The sequence below is a fragment of the Podarcis muralis genome, chromosome 14, assembly GCF_964188315.1.
Source record: "Podarcis muralis chromosome 14, rPodMur119.hap1.1, whole genome shotgun sequence".
NCBI lineage: Eukaryota > Metazoa > Chordata > Lepidosauria > Squamata > Lacertidae > Podarcis > Podarcis muralis.
In genome coordinates, this window is record NC_135668.1 from 45,080,032 (window position 1) to 45,092,413 (window position 12,382).

Sequence of the window (12,382 nt, forward strand, 5' to 3'; positions counted from 1 at the left end):
TCCCTCCACCACCACTAGCAAATCTAAAGACAAGCAGTGCTTTACTCAGCATAGCCATCTGTGTCAAGCTAATAGGGCCATCAGTTTCACTAGGGCATATTTGGTTCAAGAAATCTTCTGATAGCAAACTGAGAAGTGACTAATTAGAACATATCTTTTTCAGGCCCTGGTAATTGAACATTACAGCTAATGGCTTGTGCCTTTTCATGATCCATTATAAAGTTTCCATATGGATACTCTTGTTCACCTTGATGTTTCACTCACCATGGTTTTCCTCGAGATTTTTGTACCCTGTCAAAACCTTTCTGCTTTCAAAGAGTGTGCCTGCTGGGTGCTATTTTTAGACACTTTAGAAGTGCTACGATTTGAAAATGTGAATTTCTCTGTATCCACAAGATACCATTCTACAGCCCAAAATCTTTACCATTTCCCCCGTCTGAAAACGAGGTACTTGTGGAGTAGTTGTAGAATATTGGGCCATCTGTAGAGCTGGTTCAGCGGGGTGTCATTTGTCTGTGCTAGTCATCAAACATGGGGCACCTCCACCTTCTTTATGACCTTATAGTTTTGCATGACCTGCTGAAATAATTGCACAGATTTCTCCTACAAAAACGTGGAAACATTTGCAGCTAAAAAGATTTGCCCTGCTGCCCCACACCCTCCTGGGAGCACTGAAATGGATGGACCAATGGCCTGGCCCAGTTACAAGGTAGCTTCCTGTGTTTCTTGACAAAGACTAGTGTTTACAACCCCACTGGGTATTTAGAAAATTCCCAGTTGCTTTAGAAAATGTACCTGTTCAAATCTCTCCTTGAGCATAATCAGAGGCATTGACAGAGCAGCAGGGTCCCCAACTGCAGCAGGTCTTGCCTACATTTTGAAGTAAGGCTGCAATCCTATATACCATGAGTGGGGAACCTTTGGCTCTCCAGATGTTGCTGAACTACAACTCCCATCATCAGTGGTTTATGGTCCAAGTTTTAGTTCAGCAGTACCTGGAGGTCCAAAGATTTTCGACAGCTGCTGTTATATTTCTTCCACATAATAGCAGCTTCAGTGGCAGCGGTGGTGAAGAAATGAGAAAGAGCCTTCTGGGCTACAATCCTAAACCCACTACCCTAGCAGACTCAGGTTGCATCCTCATCACCCACTTAAAGCACTCCCATACCACTTTTAACAGACATAAAGGTAAAGGGAGCCCTGACCATTAGGTCCAGTTGCGGACGACTCTGGGGTTGTGGTGCTCATCTCACTCTATAGGCCAGGGAGCTGGTGTTTGTCCACAGACAGCTTCCAGGTCATGTGGTCAGCACGACTAAGCCGCTTCTAGCGAACCAGAGCAGTGCACGGAAACACCGTTTACCTTCCCGCAGGAGTGGTACCTATTTATCTACTTGCACTCTGACGTGCTTTCGAACTGCTAGGTTGGCAGGAGCAGGGACCAAGCAACGGGAGCTCACCCCGTTGCGGGGATTCAAACCGCTGACCTTCTGATCGGCAAGCCCTAGGCTCTGTGGTTTAACCCACATTACCACCCACGTCCCTTTAACAGACATACCTTCCCCCAATGAACCCTGGGAATTGTAGTTCACGGGCGCTGGGAATTCCAAACTGAAGGAGATAGGATGTCTCCTAACATCTCTCAACTACAATTCCCAGGGATTCTTTGGAGGGAAAGCCACGTGTTGCTTTAAATGTGGGGCCATGGTTAGGGCTGCACCGTTAAGGCTGCAAGGCACACAGAGGGAGGAAGCCCCAGTGAGATCAGCGGGGCTTGCCTCCGACCAAGGCGTGCGCAGAACCGCCGATCTGCGCGAAAACAAACAACCCAAACACCCCGTTAAACAGCAGCCGCAACCGAACTCCGAGTCTGCGTTCCACTCGCGGCTCGCACTTTTGAGACCGCCCCTCGCCGCAGCGGCGGCGGCGACGGCGCCGCCTCCTCCTGCCTCTTTGCCGACCGCCCCTAAACCCGCAGTTCCGCCGAGCCCCTGCCCCGCCCTCCATCTCTTTTTTAAAACAGACGCCGGCGAGCGCAGCGCCCCCTGCCGGCCCCCTGTCGAAGCCGCAGGGGCGGCGCTGGTCCCTGTGTGACCCAGAGCCGCGCCGGCCTTCGCCGGGGCCCCGGATGCAAGAGGCCGGGCGGAGCGGGGCACGTCATTGTTCCCCGACGCGGGCAAAGCAGGAGCAGGAGGGGAGGGAGGCGGAGCGGCCGGGCTGAGGCGAAAGGGGAGCCGGCAGCGCCGTCCCAGGTAACTGAAGCGGGGAAGGCTGAGGGGGGACGGCGGGAGCGTGAGGGGGGAAAGCGGGAGAGGGCGGGCGAGGGGCCGGATGGGCTGCGCCGGGGAGCCGCGCCGGGCTAGGCCGCCCCCTCCGTCCCTCCCCGGGCCGGGGCTGCTCGGCGCGGCCCGTTCCCGCCCCCCTGCTGCTGCGGGAGCGCCCCCTCCTCGTCTCCTCAGCCGCCGCCTCCTCCGCCCGTCGCTTTTTCTCCCGGCGCTTCCCTTCCCGCCTCCCCACTAGGCCCATGCGTGTCCTGGCCCCGCCCCGCCCACTGCCATTTGCCTCCCCTCTTTCTCTCTCTTTCTCTCACGACCCCCCCGCTCCTCAGGCATCTCTGCCCCGGGGTGACCTCCGGCCCCCCCACCCCCGCCTCGCCCCCCCCAGCAGCCCCCGTTCCTCTTGCAAACGCCGCCCCCGCGCTCACACAGTGCTAGTGGGGGCTGGGGGTGGAGGCATTATGGGGCCCGAGGTTTGGGGCGTTGGAGATCCGCGGGGGATGGGCTCCGTGATACGTGCGTGGGCTTGTTTTCTGTGGCGGGGGGAGAAATGGGGGGAGCTTGTGAAATGCTTTCTCTCCCCCCCCCTTCAATCCCGCTTTGCTGCTTATATGGTTTGGGGGGGGGGGCTAGTGAGAGGGAAGGGAAGGGAAGGCAGTTGGGTGGTTTGGAGGGAAAGAGGTGTGTATATGTACCTGTGTTTTATGTCTGTGTACTACTGTGTGTATTTCTGGTGTCGTATACACACACGTCCGCATAAAGTTGGTTTTCTTTCAGTGTGTGTCTGTATACTGGCAAGTGTGTGTGTGCATATATACGTTCCTATGCACATTTTATATATAATTGGGGGTGCAAAGCGTGCGTTTCACACCACTGGTGTTATGTACATTCAGAGAGGTGTATGTACATTTGGTTTTTAGGGTATTAGTGTGTGCATGTGTGTGTGTGTTGCATATACGTATATAGTCATTTTGCTTTGGCAGAGAAGTATGGGTATTATACATCCAATTCTTTGTGTGTGTGCACTTCGCTCTGTGCGTATGGTTGTCAGAAGGCTTTTGAATAGTTTGCCCCACTCTTCCATTCTCTGTTTCAGCATGGTTTCGTGTGTGCATCGTAGCTGTCTAACACAGGGGTCAGCAAACTTTTTCAGCAGGGGGCCGGTCCACTGTCCCTCAGACCTTGTGGGGGGCCGGACTATATTGGGGAGGGGATGAACAAATTCCTATGCCCCACAAATAACCCAGTGATGCATTTTAAATAAAAGGACACATTCTACCCATGTAAAAACATGTCAATTCCCGGACCGTCCGCAGGCCGAATTGAGATGGTGATTGGGCCAGATCCAGCCCCCGGGCCTTAGTTTGCCTACCCATGGTCTAATTCCATCTCTAGGAAGGACTTGAGCTTTAGTGTGGAGCAGGGGCCTTGCTTCCTCTGACCTCCCATGGGGGGGGGGGGAGGCAATTACAGAATTCCCTCTTTTCTTGGTCCCATATATACAGTGGTACCTCAGGTTGCATACGCTTCAGGTTACATATGCTTCAGGTTACACACTCCGCTAACCCATAAATAGTGCTTCAGGTTAAGAACTTGGCTTCAGGATAAGAACAGAAATCGGGCTCCGGCGGCGTGGCAGCAGCAAGAGGCCCCATTAGCTAAACTGGTGCTTCAGGTTAAGAACTGACCTCCAGAACGAATTAAGTACTTAACCTGAGGTACCACTGTACTGCTTTTTCTCCCATTTCCTTCCCAGTTTGTGAGTAGCCTACATTGTCTTTTTTCCTCACTTTGGCTGTCCACATGGGGTAAAGGGGGGGGGCAGTCCCCACACAACCGACCATTAGCCCCAGATTGTCAGCTTTCTTATAGAAAAAAGAAGTGCAGCCCTTCCAGCAGTTTGAGAGCTTCATCAGCTTCTGTGACAGGTCAGCTCCATCAGGCCTCCCTCTCCCCTCAGCTGTCATCTGGGGACATAAGGCCCAGACTTGTGCCAGCTGGTCATTACAGAAACAACTCTTTAGAAATTGGTGCCTGTTGTAATGATGTAATAAACACTCTTTCTTGTACTTCTCAAGAGATGCACATCTCTTGAGACGTTTACTATTTGAGATTTTTAAAAAAAATATTATTCCATTACCAAGAAAAATGTAACTTTTTCTTTATTTTATTTTCCTCTGCCTGCCTGTTCCTTTCTCCTTGTGTATCATGTGGGCTGTTGTGGTTAAAAAAAAGAGAGAGGTGGGTAGGGACTGTCTTGTTTTGATTGTATGTAAATCAGTCTGAGGGCCTTTTTGGTTGAAGAGCAAGGATACAAATGCTCCAAATAATAAATAAAATATTTGTAGAACCAGAGATATTCTCATTTGTTTTGTGAGAAACTTGCCTGCTTTCACCTTTCAATTATGTATATATGTTTATTCCTCTCCCTTGGAAAAATTCCTGTGGGTGCCCATATCTTATTTCCCTCTGATTTGTAAGATGGTCTTCACTTTGCCATTTCCTTCTGGTGCCCCTGCTCATGCCCCTCCCCCTTGCTGCTGAAGGGGTGGGTGGGTTTGAAAGTCTCCTGTCATTCTCTATATAGTATTACTTCCTTTGCTTGGTTGCCATGGACACTACTTCTCAAATGAGTGATTCCTGTACTTTCCCTTCTTCTCATTCTTCCCCCTGTGTCTGGAAATCGGGCTTTGATGTGGTGGGGATGGGAATTAACAGAGACCCGGGTCCTTTTGCATCTTTTAGGTCCATAGCTTACGTGTCCACCTTTTCAGTCCAGTTCATCCTTTTGCCACATCTGATTAGACATGTTGCAGCAGCTGTTGCTGGGTTTGAACAAGGGCGGCGAATCTTGTTTCCCGCATGGACATTTTCTGTATGCACGCTGGCTGTGTGACATGTTGACATCAGAGCCGCGTTGCTCTGTATTTGGCATGAATGATATTATAGCAGCAGCACAATAGATTCCTGTGTAGTAGAGCTGGGAGGGAAAGTATCAATATGCCTCTTCTGTTCCTTGCAAAATCCACCTTCCCCAGGGAGGAATGTATCAAATGCTTCTACCTTCAGTAATATTAATTTCCAGGGATAGGGGAGATAGACATTTTACAGATATTCTACCTTCTGTGTGTACTGACTACCACGCCCCCTACTAAAAACCCATTTTATAGCTTCAGTAGCTGGAAACATACTACTTTAGGCTCTCCTGGCATAAACGATGCTTTGTAAGTATAAAATTGCAAACACAAATGTATCTTGAAGGCACCTTTAAAACACACAGAGCTGCCTCTTTGCAAGTAAATTGCTTCTTTCGGAATGGAATATGTTAGAAGAACCAGTTAACTTTGTTGTAAAAGACCATAGTGAAATTAAATTGAAAGATTTAGGCACAAGGTCGACAATTGTGTGGGAACGGAAACAAGAAGCTGGGGAGAATAAATAATTGAGAACAGAAATGGCGGCCAGTGGGGGGGTGGGGGGAGAGACAGGGCTTGTGCAGAGAGGTTCTGAATCCAAAAAAAGTAAAACAAAATGGAACTACTGGGGGTAATTGCTGGGACTTTACATTCTTAATGGTCGGTGTTCTGAAAATAATTACAGCTTTTTAATGAGAGACCTGATGTTTCCAATTAAGGTATTTGATTTTATTGTAAGGTGTGCCCTTGTAAATGTGGTGTACAACATTTCTTCAAACAGACTGAAAATTGGGCAGTTACCTGTTGCTAAATGTTACTGAAGTTTATAGCTGAGCCATCTATCCATCCACCTGCTATGCTATTATAAAATATAATTTCCCATTATTATTATTATTATTATTATTATTATTATTATTATTATTATTTGTGTACCACCCTTCCTCTGTAAATATCAGGGCGGTTTCAAAATAAAAATACAAGATAAAAAACATAAAATACCCAATAAAAACAAAAACAATTAACCCCCTCCTCCAGTCTGTATCTGCCTTAAATTATCAGGAAATAAATTCTAAACACTTGATGCATTGCAATTTATTGAACTTGTTAAAAAGCATAAATGTTGGCCCCTGCAATTTTCTCAGATTGGTCAGTTTTGTTACAGGGATGGGGACCCTGTGCCCTCCAGAAGTGCTGGACTACACGTCCCATAATCCCTGACCATTACCCATTGACTGAGGCTGATGGGAATTGGCATCCAACAACATAAAAAGGGTTCCAGGTTTCCTACCCCTGTAATATTGTTTTGTTCAATGTTTATAGCAGGGGTCAGCAAACTTTTTCAGCAGGGGGCCAGTCTACTGTCCCTCAGACCTTGTGGGGGCCGGCCTTCTCTTCTCATGAGGTGGCCAAAGTATTGGAGCCTCAGCTTCAGGATCTGTCCTTCCAGTGAGCACTCAGGGCTGATTTCCTTCAGAATGGATAGGTTTGATCTTCTTGCAGTCCATGGGACTCTCAAGAGTCTCCTCCAGCACGATAATTCAAAAGCATCAATTCTTCGGCGATCAGCCTTCTTTTATGGTCCAGCTCTCACTTGCATACATCACTACTGGGAAAACCATAGCTTTAACTATACGGACCTTTGTTGGCAAGGTGATACCTCTGCTTTTTAAGATGCTGTCTAGGTTTGTCATTGCTATATAGTGCATGCCATTTGTCTTACTTGCTTTGAGTCATCAGGAGCTAACTGCTATGCAACCATCTTCCTGTTCTTTGTATTGTATTCTACGTTGGATAGATTGACCTACAGAAGCTGAGAGTCCTGCTATGAAGCAGGTGATTAGACTAGTCCCAGGGCATTATCTGAGGGCACATGATGCAGGACCTTTGCTGAAGTTAAGCAGGTCTGGTCAGTGCCTTGACCGGTGGCTACCTGGGTCAGTGTTGTATAGGCTGAGATTGGGGAGACACAGCATGTGTCATAAGCTGCCTGCCCACTTCTTGGTTTGATTGCTACTCCCAGGGAGCAGTGAACTGGAAGCAGAGCAGTATGGCTTGTTAAGTCAGATCAGAGACCTCTCCCATGAAAGCTGATCTTAGGCCTGTTGTCTTGGGAGCAAGTCTCACTGAATTTAGTAAGGCCTACTTGCCAGTAAGTATGCCCATGTGAAGTAACTCACCATCCAGTCACGTAGGATTGTGTAAGACCTGCAGGTCCTACCCGATTGAAATCAATGGAAGTTACACAACACTAGTCGCTGATTGGGTACCATTTAGGTACACACCACATTCTGTGGCTTATTAGGAGTCATAAATATTTTCTCTTAATGTGTTGTTGGCAACAGTATTGAGAGCCATGCCATTTTAACAAGAAAGTGCTTGTGTAAATAGTGAATCACAGCTACTGCGCTGTAGAATTACTTTTCACTCTTTACTTTTGTGACAATTTCCTCTTTGCCTTTTTTCATTTTTGTTACATTTCCCAAGTGGTGGTGAAGCATCCTTGTTTCCTAGAGGAGAAAAGATGATAAACCTCTTTTTTTCTCCTCTTCCCCCCTGCCCCACCCCGCTGCTTAATGGAACGTTCTCTTTGTCTGGATTCGCATCTGTGTTTGTTGTCGGATAATCTTATCTGAGCAGTTGACAGTTTTGGAGTTGTCTCTTATTACTACGTTTGCTCCAGGCACCTCCGGAATGATGCACTTGGACTGTAGTTTACTATCTTCCAAATGAATTTTGGCTGCTGTGTTCATTCTCTTCTATAAACAATTCTCTCAGATGACTTGCAAGTGAACTCCTGCTCAGCAATTGTGTTACTGACTTATTTGTACATTGAGGGCTCCTTGACCTTCTGCCCCTTCCTCCCCGCGCCCTTTCACATTGTACCTTTTCCTAGTTAATAGGGGGAAGAGAATTGTGCTTCCGATGTGCTCTTCTTTCATTGCTATTCCAATTAAGAACGAACAGGCACATGCAGGAAATGAGTAAATACTTAAGCATGTTTAGTGTTGGCGCAGAGATGTGCTTCTCAGTATGTTTCTGCTACGTTATTGGGCAATTTTGGTAACCTGAGCCCTGTAATTCCAAAAGGAAGCCAGATTTAATAGGGAGCTCTGAGAATGTGTTGTTTAACAGAGCAATGAAAGCTGTTAGATTTACTTTATGTAACCTCATATGTGTGAAACACTTCCAGTAACCTTCAGTTCTCAGTTACTGTCAAGCCAATCTCTGGGCTTTGTGTTGATCTAGACACCCAGAGAGATTAGATTTGCTTAAGATCTCTCTGGTTTCAAAATACAGTAGGGAGTTAGTATAGTACATGCTACAGTTAGCCCTCTCCAGCAGTTCCTTTCACTAACATGGGCTCTTCCTGCCTGCTGGATCCTCCCTCTCTCTGCTTCCCTCCCAAACTCAAAATGATATGCACTGGTGGGACATTACTGGCTGCATTACTATAATATTTTCTTTGGTCCAGCCTTGCGTGTGCCATTCTCTTAGCACACGAAGAAATTGCGCATGCCAGCAGTTGAATTGCAAGCCAAACTAGCACATGCTGCAATTGGTTTCCTCTGCCCGGAGTAGTGTAGCACTACTACTCTTTATTTTAGCCTTTTACAGCCGAAAGACAGTGTCACAATCAGAGCTGCTATAGCACTATTGCAGCTGTGTGTACTCTCCCCACTTTTCAGCCTTCAAGACAGAAAATATCATATGGATGGCAGCAGCTCTAGTGCAGCATGTATGTATTTATTTAAATGAGGATATGCAGTGCTAGGGTAGCTGTGTGACCGTACCCTCTTTTGACGTTAACGCCAGAAGGAATTGGGAGAGCCATAAATTTGGCATCTCCTGCAATGCAGCACCGTCTTTCCAAGTTGGGAACTGGGATAATGCAGGCTGCAGCATGTTGCCATGGTCAGGCTCAATTGGTAGGCTGATAGGAGACAGACAATTAATTCTGAGACTAATATTAACACAGAGAGCCTTGTGAACATCAGCATCATCAAGTAGACGGATGGTGCTGTTTGGCCCACCATCCACTAGGAGCCAGGGTTGGCCAAGGATGTTGCAACTAAGCTAGTTCTTCCTCCTCCCTTCACCCCCTATATCTAGAGATTGAAGCGGCCATTTACGGAACTGGAATACTTTTATTGCCCGGGGGGGGGGGGGGAAGCATTAATCCAAAGAAACTGCCATGCCACACAATGTCATGTGCAATGGCAAGTAAGAGGAAATGTGTGTGCGTCTTATGGAGCGAATGCAGGCTGCGCAGCTATCCCAGAAGCCAGAACAGCAAGAGGGATTGCTGTTTTCACTGCGCAGCTATCCCTCTTGCTGTTCTGGCTTCTGAGATTTAGAATATTTTTTCCCTTGTTTTCCTCCTCCAAAAACTAGGTGCGTCTTGTGGTCTGGTGCGTCTTATAGAGCGAAAAATACAGTACTTAGTTGTATGCAACTTGTTTATAAAAAATAACATCAGTTATTTAACGTGTTATGAAAACAGGCATGGCAAAAAGAGGGGCTTGTGGTTCTTAAATGCTTGATTAGGGTCAATCCAGTCTGGCAAGGTGGGATTTTTTTTCTTTTCCAATGTGCTGCTGATACTCACACATGCCTTAGGCCATACTGAATCTTGCAATCTGTCACCTACATGGAAGCCTTAGTGTTCTCTGAAAACAATGCACAGATGCTGAAGGACCTTGTCACTTTATGCAGGACACCTACTGAGTTGCAAGCAGCCTCCTTGAAAAACCAAGTGAGCCATCATTTCTGACCTTGCAGCAGTGTTAGAAGCTCAAATATATAAGCTAGGTGCCAAATGGCACCTTAAACCTAGGTTGCGGTCATCACAATGGATTTGTGTATTTGCCAGAGAGGTTGGGGGAGCTGTAGAAGCACCTCTTGGGGCAGCCAGACCAGCCCCGTGTGGCCACTCCGAGACACCGAGCGACTGTCTCAAGAGAGATTATGTGCGTGGGTGCTACTTGGGAACATTATGCTATGGCCAAAGGACCAGTCCATTTCTTTTGTTTGAGGAGTTCACGTTTCTTTGCTTGAGTTTCCGTCATGTATAAAAAGAACTGTGTGTTGTCTATTTAGAAAGTGAATCAAGATTTCTACTCCTTTTGCCGTTCATCCACGATATGTTTCTCTCTCTCTCTTTCTCTCCATCTCTCTCTCTGTTTTACAGAGATGAACAATGACCATAGTTGACAAGACGTCTGAGTCCTCAAAGCCTTCGGCTTCTGAGAAACAGCCTTTCAGCTCCGTGGCACCAGCTTCTGGAGAAATGGACTCGGGCTCTGCAGGATGGGGTGCTGTGTCTTCTTCTTTAGAAGCTCCAAAACACAAAATATCTTTGGGGCCAGTGCCAGGAGCTGCAGTGTACTCTAATTCATCAGTACCTGATAAATCCAAGCCCTCGGCTCAGAAGGATCTGTGTAAGTAAAGCTGCTCTATTAACAAAGAGAGAAAAAAGAGAATACACACTGAAGCTTCTTACGATTTTATTTTGTTTATGAAATTCACATGCTCACCCATCAATAAACATTCCTTGGTCTGATTACAAACAAGAGAAAAATACAATGCACAATAATTAAAACGAACACTAAGCAGTAAAACACAGCAACCAGAGCACTTGGATTTGCAAGCTACTTCCATTGTCAGAAGCAGAATACACCTGAATACCAGTTGCTGGAAACTGCAGGACGGGGAGATGGCTATTGCACTCAGGCTTCCCAGGAGAGGCATCTGGTTGGCCATTGTGAGAACAGGGTGTTGGACTAGATGGGCCACTGGCATGTTTTATCAGTCTCTTCTTACGTTCTTAAGCCTATTGTGCAACTCGTGCAACCTTAATTTTTGAAAATTTGTTCCACCTGTGGCAAGAGCCAAAGGAGAAAGCCATATTCTCCTATTGAAGTAGTTATGCCACAGTTACCTTGGTAACTATAAACAAGGCACAGTTAGCAGTTGGGATGAACCATTAAGCACATTAAAAATGGTATTGATTGAGGATATGATTAAGAAGATTTTTATGCGTCGTAATAGTGTTTTTCAATATTCGTTTTTTAAAAACCTGAAACTGGCAAGCATAATATTGAGAAGCATTCTTTCCTGTGTAGGAAAGAAGAGGGCGCCTCTTCTAAGAAGCTGCCTGCTAAGATACACATGCACATTCTATATAAACAGAGAAAATGCTACTTTTCTTTTGTGGCGCTGGTGTGAAGAAGTGGTCAGAGTGTTGGACTAGTAGACCAGAGTTCAAATCCCCATTCAGCTGTTAAGCTCTCTGGGTAGCCTTGGATCAGCCAGTCACTCTCGGCCTAGCCTGCCTCACAGAGTTGTCAGGGTAAAATGGGAAGGAAGAGAACCATGTACACCACCTTGAGCTCCTTGGAGGAAAGGTGGAATAGAAATGTGAAAAAAAGGAGAAAAACCTGTGATACGCATGCCCAGTATATCAGTAGAACAAAATACAAAATACTATTAATCACCTAAGATTTCTTCAATAGTTAACATTTTTAACACTAAAAAGATACAGCATTCAGATCAGGAAGGTAATTAAAATGGGCTTTTTCTTTATCTTTACTATTGTAAATTACTTATTTAAAAGTGGTTCCACACATACCCTGGGCCACCTTTTAGCTGGAGCTTCCCAAACATCATTATCCTTTGTTCTGAATTTTAAAATTCGATCTTTGAGTAATCATTCTTTCAAAATCTTAAATTGCTTCAGTATCTTTAAAATGTGTCTTTGGTCTTCAGCCGCTGTTGGTGACGGCATTACTGCCCCGCAGAAGGTCCTCTTTCCGGCAGAGAAGATATGCTTGAAATGGCAAAAAACACACAGAGTTGGAGCCGGTCTCCAAAACCTTGGCAACACATGCTTCCTCAACTCTGCACTGCAATGTCTGACCTACACCCCACCTCTTGCCAACTACATGCTTTCCCATGAACACTCCAAAACCTGTGAGTATATTTTAACGTTTGTCACACTTTCTCTAAAAATGTGGACAATATTCTATGATTCTAAATATGGCAGGCTTCTTAAGAACATGGTCTATTAAGTTAAAAGCAGTGTAAAGCAGTTCCTATGGAACCTAAGTTAGTCGTGCCTTTTAACTGCAGTAGATCTACTCTTGAGTATACACCCCTGTGTTTTTACTATCCTGAGCTGTAAGTGCTGCTCAA

General features: G+C 46.2%; 1 protein-coding gene across 5 annotated transcripts in view; it reads left to right on the forward strand.

Annotated features, from left to right (window-relative positions):
* Positions 1-2,075: 2,075 nt before the first annotated feature.
* USP42 (ubiquitin specific peptidase 42) overlaps positions 2,076-12,382 on the forward strand; it is a 36,854-nt gene continuing 26,547 nt past the window's right edge. For 2 of the 5 annotated variants that reach the window (XM_028706860.2, XM_028706862.2), the window contains exons 1-3: positions 2,076-2,252; positions 10,380-10,629; positions 11,957-12,160. In XM_028706860.2, coding sequence (XP_028562693.2) covers positions 10,389-10,629; positions 11,957-12,160 — 445 coding nt within the window. In that variant the 5' untranslated portion in view covers positions 2,076-2,252; positions 10,380-10,388. Of the gene's footprint in view, positions 2,253-6,788; positions 8,928-10,379; positions 10,630-11,956; positions 12,161-12,382 lie in introns of those variants that run through there. The other 3 variants (XM_028706863.2, XM_077918600.1, XM_028706861.2) reach the window with 2 other exon arrangements.